The sequence below is a fragment of the Bactrocera dorsalis genome, chromosome 5 (assembly GCF_023373825.1).
Source record: "Bactrocera dorsalis isolate Fly_Bdor chromosome 5, ASM2337382v1, whole genome shotgun sequence".
NCBI classification, from domain to species: Eukaryota; Metazoa; Arthropoda; class Insecta; order Diptera; family Tephritidae; genus Bactrocera; species Bactrocera dorsalis.
This window is the reverse complement of record NC_064307.1, coordinates 35,938,025-35,951,967: the sequence shown is the minus strand read 5'-3', so window position 1 is coordinate 35,951,967 and position 13,943 is coordinate 35,938,025. Positions and strand designations below refer to the sequence as shown.

Genomic DNA, 13,943 nt, shown 5'->3' with positions numbered 1-13,943 from the left:
TTAAGATAGCTTGATTCTGTTGTATGAAACTTTTCTAACTTAATAATAATTTATGGATATCACAGCACTCTAACGATGTTATGCTTTTGAATTTTTCCAAAAATCGAAGAATTTTCACCTTAAAGTAAACGTTATGATAAATTGCTGGCGCACACATTTCAATGGCCAGCGACTGTACGGAGAATACATATGTTTACATATAATATGCACTTTAGCCAGTACATGCAGACATTATTAAATAAGAGCGAGTAAGTAACTAGTTAAATTAGTGACTAACATAATGATTGAAATAGTGAATGGAATTCTGCAAACCTCTGACATATTTACTGCGTACCGCGGGCCGCTGAGGTGGTTTTATTGCAATATTGCTGATTATCGCTGCGCGTTTATGCAATTACAAGTATGTAGTACTGTGTGCGTATGCAATAGACAGCAGACAGCAGACGGTGCCGATTGTGTAGGGGTATCCCACGCCCTTTTTAATAGTTGCGGAGTACGTTGGAACTAAAAGCCACGCCAATGTATGTATTATATATGTATGTATGAGTTGTGTTCCTGGACTTTGACGTGTGGGAAACAAACAACTAAATCTACTATGCGGTGAATTGCTTTTATTACTGCACTGTTATATGCATTTACGTTGTTGTCACACTGTTGTTGCACCACCACTCGGTTCACTTGTTAACGAATTAGGTTTTTTTTTCACTTTCTGCAGCTGCTTCCTGCGAGTTTTATGCTTCACTTTCAAAATATTCACACACGCCTACAATGCAGAGCTACTGGCGCATTTATTTTATTTTATGCTATTCACTGGAAGACTCAATTGATTTTCACAAGCACTAGAGCATGCATTCAGTTCGGTTGCATTGAGTTAGCTTTTTGCCTTAAATTTAACACATAATTTTCGATTAGCATAATCAACTTTGCTTACACGAAACTTTCCGTCGCCAATGACAAATCCAATGTCAGAACATTATTAAAAATAAATATTCATTTGTTGCTTGAAAATTCGCATCACTGTATGTACGCGAGTGTGTGAATGTATTTCGGAACATACATACACATTTGTACATAAACTGTATGTATAGAATGGCGGAGAAGCGCGCCACAAATATCTACACTCGGTTGCGTTGAAGATAAACGGCAAAATGCTTCCAATATTCTTAGCGGCAAATAGCCAATATTTTCACCCGGCACACGTTAAAAAACTCAAAAACTCGCGCAGTCGCTACCACGGACGTTGCCGTCATTCAAAAATAAACGCTTCAAATTTTTACCCACGGCAAAATATGTATTTCTAAGGAGGTGCACAGCATTCTCTTACACAGTCGAGGCACACTAGTCACGGAACGACTACGAAAACATATACAGATGTAGAATTAAATAAAGTGAGAAAAAAAATTATGATCTCGTCGACGATTTAATGTCACATTCGCAAATTGCCGCTTGTTTGCAAACACACGCTTGCACACGTATGTATGTGCATGCATAAGATTGTAGCAACACGTCAGCAAGCAATGCATTGCCCCAAATGACTTATGCGTGTATACATATGCAAGTGCAAGTACATACATACATATGTATTATTTCTACATATCTATATTCATAAATAGACATGTATGTAGTCGAAACAATAATAAAGACGTTTTTTTGGATTTTAATGGCTTCAATTGTTTGAAAGCAGCACGAACACGGCAAACTAAATTAACGAATTCCGCACGAGCAAGCAAGCGATTAGTTATAGCTCTGACTGGATAATAAAATGAAGAACAGTTAACAGTTAGAATAGCTATTTGAAGTTAGCTACAGTTGTAAAACTTAAACACATTAGAATAAAGTGGCGAGTTATAATAAAATGTTATGAGTATTACATACATATGTTATGAGTGAGGAAATTAAAGGCTACTCGCTGTTAAGTACAATACATTTTTTTTGCGCTATGTTGAGTGCGCTCTTTAAATGTTATGATTGATAGTTTCGTGTTTTTGACAGTTTGTGGCTGTCGCGCATTTATGCCTTAAATTATTTATTATTGTTTTAACTTATTGGAATTATCGCTGTATGCGTTTCACTGAAAAACATTTAAACAAGCTTTCTTTACGAATGGTTTTATATAGAGTGTTATCAACTAGAAAGCAACGAGTAAACGAATTTAACCATAAGCAGCGGTTATTACCAAATGCGTAGGCAAGGTTGTTGTAATATGAATCAGGCTAAAAGTCTACGGAGAACGAATGTATTATTTTCCTTGAACCTCACTAGTGTAAGTTTCAAGAAATAAAAATTTCCTTAGAACGATGGTAAAAAGGTATGTGTGTAAAGTAGTAATTCTGTCAAAACATTATGTGATTATGTTTTTTAAAAGTGTTGTTTAAAGTATACCTTTTTCAATTAAAAAATCGAATTTTATTTAGTTTATATATTTTTTTTTACTTTGTTAACAAAATGATAGTTTGACTGTTTCAGAGAATTTTGCAAAGTAGAGCAAATTTCATGACTTTAAAATTAACAATAGAATTTTGAAATTTAAATTACATTCGAATTTTGCAACTTTTATATAGTTATGAGTACAGCATGTAAACCAATATTTATGCAACTTATTAAGTATAATTATTGCCGTTTTCGATTCGCCACTTTGCTGCACGATATTTACTATGTTTGAGTTCTGCTCTCTTGTCAATAAGCTAACAGATGAAAGCAACAACAAACACTAGTTGCATGAATACTAGAGAATAAGCGAATACAAAAGTATATCTTTTTGGAGTCCTATGTAACTACTTAATAAATTTCGGTGAACCACTTAATGTATGTATTTTGGAAAACCTTATTTGGTTAATGAGAATCGTTGTCGTAATTTCAGTCGACATAAGGTTCCGTGTTTGTTATATTTTGTTTCCGAGTTTTTCGGAAAATTGGCGACCGTAAATGTACTTTAATTATTGCAACAGCGCTTATGCAGTAATAACACTCGATAAAGAGCTTTTAATGATAATTTTGATGGAAATACATTTTTTTGGATTCACACTTTCTAAACACGCACATAAGAGGGACTTTACCGTCGGTTAAGAAGAGTTGCAATTACGTTGAATAAATTTATGAATTTGATGCACTGACGAAACGCTGACTTAAAATGGCTACACATTGATAAACATGTTTCCACATGCATTGGTGGTTGCATATGTATTAATTCCAATTTTTCATTTTTTATAAACACTATTTTTAAGGAAATACGTGGGTAAAGAATTTAGCGCAAAAATTTAATTTAAAACGAAAATCAATTGCTGTTAACTCAGCATAAGCATAAAATAATTTATGTTGCACCACTACTAACACACATTGCGATTTTGCAATTTTTTACCGTTTCGTTTTTATCCCACCTACACTCACTACTTCCGACCGATTATGGCATCATCACCGGTACCTGAAGCCGATAATAAGCACGCGCCTAAGACTTTTCCTATCGATTGGCCGTGTTTCGCGCCCGTGCCATCCCATTCAATGCGAAGATTGCAACTAGTAACTGTAGCGTATACTAAAGTCTGAGCTAAACTGTTGGCGCAAACTCACACATACACACAAACGCACAGCCCCCCATACATTCAGGCGAACGTGTTGCGGAAAAGCGTGACGATGAAAAGGTGTGTAGTGGCAGCAATGACGGCAGCAGCGGTGTAGCAAAACATAAACACGAACTACACACGCTTATATAAAGATTTGTACATTATATATGTATGTATATGTATAATATATGTATGTAGTTACATATGCACATATTTGGATATGTGTATACAGCTCATGCTCAGGGCATTCCAAATCCATATAAGACATGTGCAAGTAACCAAATACTTGTGTGTGTGTGCATGTATGTATGTATCTATGTTGGTTCCATTGTACATTCAAACAAACTTAAGTACCTTTTAAAACATTAGCACACATCAAGGCAAACATTATACATACATACATACATACAAACATACATGTACATACATATATGTACAGATGTGCTTGTAGTATATGGGTACACACCACTAACGAGCGGTGGCTACAAAAACAAATAAACAAGAAACAATAGAAATAGCAATAATAGAAATAATAAACAAATCAACAGCCATTTAAATCCATGTAAAGACACAAAGCCACACACACACCACCACCAAATGTGTGCCACGCTAGGCAATGGACGTAAAATAGTTAGTTAAGCAATACGAGTAGGTACTACACTATGCAACTACACACCACTGTTGCGTTCATTTGCTTAGGAAAGTAAAAGTGCAAAAAGAAGCTCTAAACAAGTCCAAGTCAAACACAAAGCTTTGCATGCACACGTGTATGTACATATGTATGTAGTATATGTATGTACATAGTACGTGCATCTCAATAAGGTGATACATCGACAATAAAATCTCTCACCTACAGCAGCAGTAAAAAGCAAACAGAACAACTTTTCAAGTGCGAAATTGCAAACAAGCACATACAGTTACATATGTGTGTATGCAACATAAGTTTACACTGTGAGAAATAAATGGCTTTGCTTTAATAATTTTCCTGCTTAAATGAGTTGGCTAAGGCAAACAGCCATCAAAGGTGGTCCATATACATATGTGCATGAACTTACCCATGTATTGTTTACCAAACACTAAACTGTTATTAGCTTTCTGTACGTTATTAGCCTGTTTCTAAAGTAACCCTTAAATAATTGATCACCTTTTCGATTTGTAAAACCCTTTTTTCATAACGAATCTATAAATTTTTCATACATCTGACTTTAAATATATACACCCAGCCTTAAATTAGGTATTGCCAACTCAAAGTTTTGGTTTGATAGACTTGCGTTTCAATCACATTAAAACATTGAAAAGGAAAGAGTCAGAGGAACTTCAAATCGTGTTATATGGGAAGTGGACGTGGTTGCAGTCCTAAAAAATTGGTTTTCGCGCGAAATATTAATTAAAAATTCTTATTATTTTTTGCCCAACGTGTAGTGCTGCGATCAGAACAATTTCTACGGTGATTGCACAGTTACGTTGGAAAATAATTCAAGCAAAATTTCATGTAAAATATATCGTCAAATAAAAAAATTTTTCACCATATCCCATAGTGAGTTTATCTCAAATACAAACAATGAAGCCGCTCGACCTTCCCAAGCAATATCGCTTCGCTCATGGGCTCTTGAAAAGTTCCAAGAAGATCAGATATTTTCGAGCCAAATTTTGTTCTGCATTGAAGTCCATTTCTGGCTCAATGGCTATGTAAACAAGCAAAATTTAGGCATTTGGAACGAAGAGCAACCTGAAGAGATCAAGAGCTGTCATTTCATTCAGAAAAACAATGGGTTTGATGTGATTTATGGGCCGGTGGAATCATCGGTCAATATTTCTTCAAAAATTATAATCGTCAATGGCGACCGTTATCGCGTAATGATAACCGAATATTTGGTGCCTGAAATTGAAGCTCGTCATGGGCGACATTTAGTTTAAACAATACTTTCTCCATATCGCATCGATCAATGGATTTATTGAGAGAACACTTCCGGTGAGCAGATAATTTCACGTTTTGGGCTCGTCGATTGGCCACTAAGATTGTGTGATATCTCACTGTTACGACTTTTTCCTGTGAAAATATGTAAAGTTTATACGGAGGATCCCGCTTCGATTCAGGCCTTGGAGTAAAACAGCATCCGTGTCATACGCCAGTTACCAGTCGAAATGTTCGAATGGGTCACCGAAAATTGTACTCAACGGATGGACCAACTGAAGTATAGTCGCGGCCAACATTTGAAAGAGATAATTTTCAAAAAATAAATGCCAAAGAATGTTCTTTCGAATGATAAAAAAAATACTCCACATTAAATTCGAAGCATTTGTATTTTTTCTTAAAAAAAAAATACAATCTCGAAATGGATCACCCTTTATAATAAAAAAGATGAATTTGAAATATAATGCGTTACCCATAATTTTTTTCCGTTTAAACTTAAGAGAATTGTTTACAAACTCTACATATTTTCATACGCCAAAAGTTAGAAATTGTTTTGACACAAAGATGAACATTGGCCCTCACGAGTGTAAAACAATGAAAGGGAAAACAGACAAGAATAAAAAGCAATTTTGGGCATGACGTCAAACTTTTCCGGCAGTTTTCAAAGTTAGGTAATTAAGAACAAACATAACAGTACAGTGGAACAAGTAATTTACTTCAACAAGCACAATGCAATATAATCGCCTTTTTGGAGATCGCATTTCAACCCATGTGACAGAAACAACTGTCATCGTCAACTTATGGAATGCTGGTAACTTTTTGGAAAAAAAACTGCTTCGAAGTTTATGAAATGTACAACACACCAATATAAAATTCGTTAAAACATAAAATAATTAGGTAAAGGAATGTTTGAGAACATATTTATATTTCCCTCAATAAGGATTTCAGGATATTAACAATAATTACAGCTAAGCAATTTAGGCAAAGGAAATAGCCAAATATAAACAAAGCTGAGCCCAATTTTCGATGGTTTTCAAGCCGACACTACGGCAATTTCACGTTCGATAATTGTACGAAGTTCATCAATCGTCGCTGGCTAGTTGGCATAGACCTTAGACTTAATGTAGCCCCACAGGAAATAGTCTAACGGCGTCAAATCGTACGACCAAGGCGGCCAATTAACTGGGCCATTTCGTGAGATAACAGGTTCACCAAACTTGGTTTTCAATAAATCGATTGTGACATTGGCTGTATGGCTTGTGGCGTCATCCTGTTGGAATTACACACATCACCAATTTGGTCCAAAAGTATTCGGTTACCATTGAGTAGTAGCGATTCCCATTCACAGTAACGTGACGATCCTGATCATCACGAAAGAAGTGCAGCCCAATGTCGCCGCCGGCGCATAAACCGCACCAAACTGATATATATTTCTTCGGGCTCACTAGCAAGGGAACATTTTGTGTTGTGGCTGTGGATAAAAAATTTTCAACTAGACTCCAATTGTTGATCTGACAGGACGATTATGACGACCATAAATTGGACATAGCGCTCTTAAAGTAAATTTTAATAATTTCGACTTGTTGTTGGATCGTATATCTTTCCATGATTAAATGACAAACCTTACTGAAAAGAAAGACCAAAAGGGAGGGGAAGAAATATGGTGTCGATTGCTGTCCCTATCGGCCTACTTTGGAGCGTCACTATATAGAATATTCCTCCAACCAGACTGGGGTAAATAATTTTTGAAAATAACAATAGAATTATATTTAGTTATATAGCGAAGTTTTCAGATTATTTCGACTTAAATAGAAAAACCTCTAATTTTAAATCATCCAAATATTAGATTTTGATGGTATACAAATATATACATTACTATGGTGAATGTTCTCAAAGGATGTAAAACAAACTTTTGTGTCCAATGAGTTTAAACTTACAATGAATATTTTCCACTTTTTTCAAATTTCAAACCGGCTTTAGTCCAGTTCATGAAGTACGAATTTACTAAAGTTATGAAAAATTAGTTATTTAGCAAAATCAGTGATATTGAATATGTAATATATACATTTTTCGTACTGTGTATATATAAACAGATTTCCTATAGATATATTTACGGTGTGATCAAAATATAGCGAATATAAAAATATGCATTTTGTTGAAAGCATTGATTTTTGAAATACATACGGAAACTGCTATTGAAATGCTCACCCTACAGAGCACTTTTAAATTTCCCCCGTACAAAATTGCCATGTTAAACAACAGAAAGTATATGGCTGATAACCTTGATAAGGTTAATCGAATAAACCCTAATCACATGGTCAATGGGTCAGAATGAATGGCTTACTTCGCAGCTTTATTTTTATTGCGAAATAAATTCCCATACCCCTTAACGAATATTTATAACTGTTATGCATATATGTATGTATGTAAATACATAAATATTTAATAAATAAAACTTATTGTGCACATTATGCAACAAAAAGCGCAGACTAATTTAAGTTGACACCTTTCAAACACATTCGCACATAGACATGATAAAGCTGGTGCGCTAATTTTCATACAACTGACACTTGTCGGCATCTCCTTGCTTGCAAATATTCAAACATACATACATACATATGTACAAACACACAAACTTATTTTGCATAGCATGCAAGCACATTTGCAATAATTTAATAAATTGGCAGCTTTCTCACTGCACTCAAATAATTTATGTGCTTACATTGTTTGTGCCGTTACAATGGAACTGTCAAAATAGCGCGCAACACAATATTTTTGTTGGCAGACACTTTCATTTTGTTGGCTTTCATTCTGTTTGATTTATTATTTTCTGAAATTTCCGTACAAACTGCAGTTGTGGCCACTTAAAGGCAAAGTGATATTTTTAAGCTACAATTCCTCGGCATTAGCACGTCTAAGGGAAGTTTCCCTAAAGAAGAAATGTTAAAAAGTTTCCAAGTGCTACATCCCACTGCTAATAGCAAACCTTTCTTTGTTTGAAAGCGTGTAGAGTAATCGTTTGTGTTATTGTGAGACTTTGCGTGAAGGCGAAAGTTTTGTGTTAAGGGAATTCCAGGCGATACATTCAAGCTGCCACCATGTAAACTTTCCTCAGCATCAGCAAATGGAAGGCAAAAATGTGTTATTAACATACAGCTCAGCTACAAGCCGGCAGAGCAACCCAAAAGGATTAAGTGGGCGAAGAGTAAAGTTTAAAATCAGCCAAGCATTCAGGAATAATTTATAAATTTATTCTGAATTTTTCATGCACATACATACATAAATACATATGTACATACATATATAAAACTTTGAAGGAATTTACTTTTTGGTAACAATACCAACAATGCATCGCGATGCCCCCAAACCCTTTATCATTCTTAAAAAAATAAGCGAAAAATTGAATAAAACAAATAAAATCCAATAACCCCATAGGAATCATTTATTCAAGACACCCAAGGCACTTGTAAAATCTCAATGTCATATATTGGCATGTAAAATGTCTACAAGAAAAGAGAGAGAAAATTCCCTGGCATGTAACGGGTGGGCACTCCAACGTTTTAAATTTGAATTAACTATATTTCGACCTTGGAAACGTCAAATACCATTCGGAAAGTGACAGATATTCAGTAAAAAGTCTAAAATTTACGAAATGGGTCGCTATTCACCAGAAGAAAACTGGGAAATATTGACAGATTGGGCAGAAGATCGTTTGACCGAGGATGGTCAATTTTACCGAAAAATCATCTTTTCGGACGAGGCTCATTTCCACCTCGATGGTTACGTTAACAAGCAGAATTGTCGCGTTTGGGGCACAGAAAACCCGCACGTACGAGTAATCGTCGAGAAGCCAATGCACCCAGCACGAATCACTGTATGGTGCGGATTTTGGTCTAGTGGAATTATCGGCCCATTTTTCTTCGAAAATGAAGAAGGAACCGTAACCATCCATGGTGAGCGATATCGCGCAATGTTAACCGAATTTTTCTTTAAGCAAATTGAAGAGGAAGACTTGGACAACATTTGGTTCCAGCAGCACGGCGCTACGTGCGATACAGCAAACGATACACTCAATCTTTTACGCCCTATCTTCGAAATTTACAATTTTATATGGCCCACCCTATACTTCTAATATGCCAATAGTAGTGAAAACAATTAACTCTGCTCCTGTATTGGCGTTTCTTTGCAATTTGCGAAATCATAAAAATTATCCGATTCTGCTTTTTGGTTTTGTATTAATTAGACCGAAGTTTTAAATTAATTAGTTCATCTCCATTTTTCGTCTATACTCTCTGAAACCAACCGCAATAACTTGTTTACTGTGTGAGTAATCAACTTCCTCTTCTTTTATTTGGCAAGTTGTTATTTAAAGTTTTAAAAAATGAATACTTGGGATACCGAAAAGAACTTTGGATAGTGTAACGGTGCCATGCTTTGCAGTTGATCATTTCCGTCCAAAGGGCATTCAGACGGGATTTTGGCTCCACTCCCCCAAGTAGATGTACCATTATTAGTTTGGTAAACATGTTTGCCGAATCTGGAAGTATCGCAAGAAGACCGTACCATTGAGATCCGTCTGGTTAAACCCTCTATATTGGCCTATTCTCCTGGAATTTTGCCAACAAATTATTGAATTGGTCTATGAAGACAAAAACTTCATAAATTGCCTGTTTAAGTCTGATGAGGCCCATTTTGATCTAAAAGAAAATGCAAACAACCTCAATTGCCGAATATGGAGTAAAATTCAGAAATAATCCACGAGACGGAACTGCACCTGGAACAAGTCACTGTGCGCCGTGGTGCGGAATTTCCTCAAGGTGTATTGTCGGTTCATACTTTTATGAAGACATCGGTGTAATAGTAACTGCCAATGGGCACCGTAATTTAAGGGGCTATACCAGGGGGACACTTTCCAAAAATTTATTATATTTTTGCTTTTTCGATAGTTTTTATTTTCTAAAATTATCCTGGGAAACAGGTAAGATCTTTTTTTCAATCGTTTTTGAATGGCAACAGTTCTTTTATGGCAAACTTTATTATTTGTCAGTCGTCATTTGTGATTATTAAAAAATATCTGGTATTTAAATTTTTTAAGTGGTTAAATTTATAACTAATCCCGCTCGGGAAAATAGGTGAGTTAAAAGGTTATAATTAATTATTTCAAAAATAGAGTTAAGAGCTTAAGACTTATAAATTCTAATGCAACTGAACCGGACTCAAATGAGAAAACTAAAACAAAGGAAAATATGAAGTTTTTACTTTGAACAATTGTTTCAAATAATACATATTTATGTATAGTCATACATAGAAACTACAGTTAAAGAATTCATTGCGTTTATATACATATTTGTATTTATTTAAGTACGAATGTATTTATATATAAATACTTTCAAAGTTGTGTAGGTCATAAGTTAGCGCCTGGAGGCCAGAAGCGTCGTTAGAAAGTTAACACAACAAACGTCAAGAATACTGAGAAGAATGCACTGGCTGTAAGTACAGCACTTGTAAAATTAAAAAAAAAAAAATGTTTTATTTTAATTAGGACAAGTATTCCAGCAATGCTGGCTTATTCAACACGAACTAAAGAAATGTTTATAAAAATCTGAAAATGCTAAAAACGAAAAACTAAATGACATACTTGTAAACTCTGCATTGGATAAGAACTGTTTTAGACTGACTTATCACAAACAGTTTACAAAATAGTTTATCGCTTAAAAAAATAACAATAATATTGAGATTTCTTCTCAAATTTATTTATTCTCACTTGATTTGCTTACGGAATACTTTGTGGCATGCTCAGCCTCACATCCGGCAATATTATTTGCTTCGTCGACTTTAACATCTTCAATTAAATTGTTGCCTGGACAAGAAGACAAACAGAGTCCGAATTTTAAGTTAAAAAACGAATACAAATTAGTCATAACCGGAAGGTGTAACACTGTTTCCCTTTAAGCTTTCAATGTCGAACTAAACACAGGATACGAAGAATATCCATCAATTAGAAGTGTAATATGCTATTGATTTTAAAAGCAATTTCAGAGTAAACATAGTAGATACATTTCTAGTTACATATATGTATACACATTAGGTTGGCCTTTAAACGCACAGTGATTAATCAGCTTTATTGTAAACTTCATGTGAATAAATCCTTGCCACGTATTTTTATTTTCACGCGAACGAAAAATTTGTTTCATGAATTCGTGTGAAATGTTCGAATTTCGATTATGCTGCTGTCAACTTCCGCAAGCTGTCACACAAGGCTTTGTTTTGATTGGCTTTAAAAAATTTTGTAGGCTTATTAAGCCAATTATGCGAATTATTTGAAATAATGGATTTAAAGAAACTCTTGAAAGGTCCCACATTAGGTACGAACTTGAAAATCGATGGTTACCTTTTTTCGTTCTGAAATCTATTTTGATGGCGGCTGCTTGCTATTGGAAGAATCATGGAGGAGTATTCGATAAAAATGCATTTTCTCGTTGTTTTATTTTTTAGAACCCCACATCAGGATTTTCGGCCTTACTCTGGGCCAACATACTACATTTTATTGACAGTTTTTCCCAACCAATAATTTTGTGAACAAATTTCATTTACGATTAGGGAAAATTTCGAATATGCGAAGTTTTCCTTTGTGAAAAAATCACAAATTTGTGAATTTTTCAGTTCGGAGAATGGCGTTCACTTGAAGTTTACAATAAGGTTGAATGTTCTCCAGTGGCACTAGCACAATCCGTCGGACCACAGTCCATGAGCTAATTAATATTTAATTTAAAATTTTTATTCTTTATGGAATTTGTGCGACACACTTACGAAGTTGATACCAAATTTAAAATTATCGAAATTTGTCAAAATTTGATTGTTATTTTCCTTATACATTTAGCTGCTTTGCAAACTGAACGATCACAATCAAGTGTTTGTATAGAAAACTTTTACATTTGAGCAGATATCGCCACGAAATTTGACATAGGTTATTATCTAAGACTACAACGCAATCTCCGAAGAAATGGTTCAGATTGGACCACCATAACATATAGCTGTCATGCAAACTGATCGGCCAAAATAAAGTTCTTATATGGAATACTTTTTTATTTGACAAGATATCTTCACGAAATTTTGCGTCCATTATTGTCCAAGGCAGTGATGAATCCCCCACAAAATTTACAAGATCGAACAATTAGAGCACATAACTTTCATACAAACTGAACTATCAAAACCAAGTTCTTGTATGGAAACTTGGTTAGATGGTAACATCGTGTCTTGATTTCGATAGTACTGTAAGAACCACCATAATCAGCTGTGCCATACATATACTGTACATATTTACAAACAAAACAAAGTTGTACAGTTCAAGAACAAATGTAAATATCAACACAAATAATGTGCACACCCCAAAAAACCTTACTAATAATAAAATAAAAGTTAAATATAGTGAAATGAAGAATAATATATGTAAGTATATGTATTTAACAAATAAGGAGTTCCAAGGATATAAAATATGACACTTGCGTGTTTTATATTTACATTTATATTTTTGCTGACGTTACGGAAATGTCAACCAACAAATTAAGCTAACCGGTACAGACCAACTAATCAGTCGATGCCAGAAAGGACAATGGATTGCTACAAAGGACCCGAACACTCTTACTGCCCATCACAAGGCGCAGCAGTTAAAAGGTGTGCGTGTCGAACAGACATTACGGCTGCGGCCACAAATGAAAAAGTAATGCAAATGAGTAAATCAGCGCGTAAAGATGTACACATACACGTACATACACATGTATATGTATGTATATATTTACAGAAATATATTTTTAAAGAAAGAATGAAGGGAAAAGCCAAAGTTCACGCAAGAGAAATGCAAAGCAAGCTATGCGCTCATACTTATTTGTGCACGAACACATCTTGCTCATAACGGTAGTTGCAAAAAGTGACAATAAATCGCGCTTTGCCAGCAAAAAGTGTGGCCTTGAAGGAAAAGGGAAATAAGAAGAAGAAATGATATGGAAATGTCAAATATTTATAAGCAAAGCACAATAAAGTGAAAAAAAATAACAAGAAAGTTAATATGACGTTAATATATGTATGTATATTATTTTATACATATGTATGTACATATAAAAATATATGAAATATGTATTTGTTTTCAAAAAAATCTTTAAAATTTATTCGAGCCATCTCTCGACTCGGGTTTGAGCATGTTAGTTTTGACAAACATAGGTTTTTTAGACCAGTTACTGCTTATCTAAAATATTATCTCGAGCATAAAAATGCTCGAATGGACTCAAATAATTGTTGATATGCTATTGAATATCCAAATATTATTTATATTTTAAAGATCTTTGATTGTAGAAAGAGCGCGCAAAATATGGTTTCATACAAAGGTTTTTAAAAACAGTAAAAAAAATGTTAACAACGGTTGCACCAGAGCTAGAATACCCTTGACAAATAAAGAAGTTTCCAATTAAGAA

At 34.5% G+C, this 13,943-nt stretch overlaps 1 protein-coding gene across 14 annotated transcripts in view; it reads right to left on the bottom strand.

Annotated features, from left to right (window-relative positions):
- LOC105221855 (cAMP-dependent protein kinase type I regulatory subunit) overlaps positions 1–13,943 on the bottom strand; it is a 50,888-nt gene that overhangs the window by 21,421 nt on the left and 15,524 nt on the right. For 5 of the 14 annotated variants that reach the window (XM_029548574.2, XM_029548575.2, XM_049458935.1 and 2 more), the window contains exon 2: positions 313–883. The exons of 1 other annotated variant lie outside the window; for it this stretch is intronic. In XM_029548574.2, coding sequence (XP_029404434.1) covers positions 313–321 — 9 coding nt within the window. In that variant the 5' untranslated portion in view covers positions 322–883. Of the gene's footprint in view, positions 1–312; positions 1,354–1,576; positions 1,732–3,056; positions 3,209–3,358; positions 3,511–11,252; positions 11,410–13,943 lie in introns of those variants that run through there. 8 more of the 14 variants (XM_029548569.2, XM_049458933.1, XM_049458938.1 and 5 more) reach the window with 8 other exon arrangements.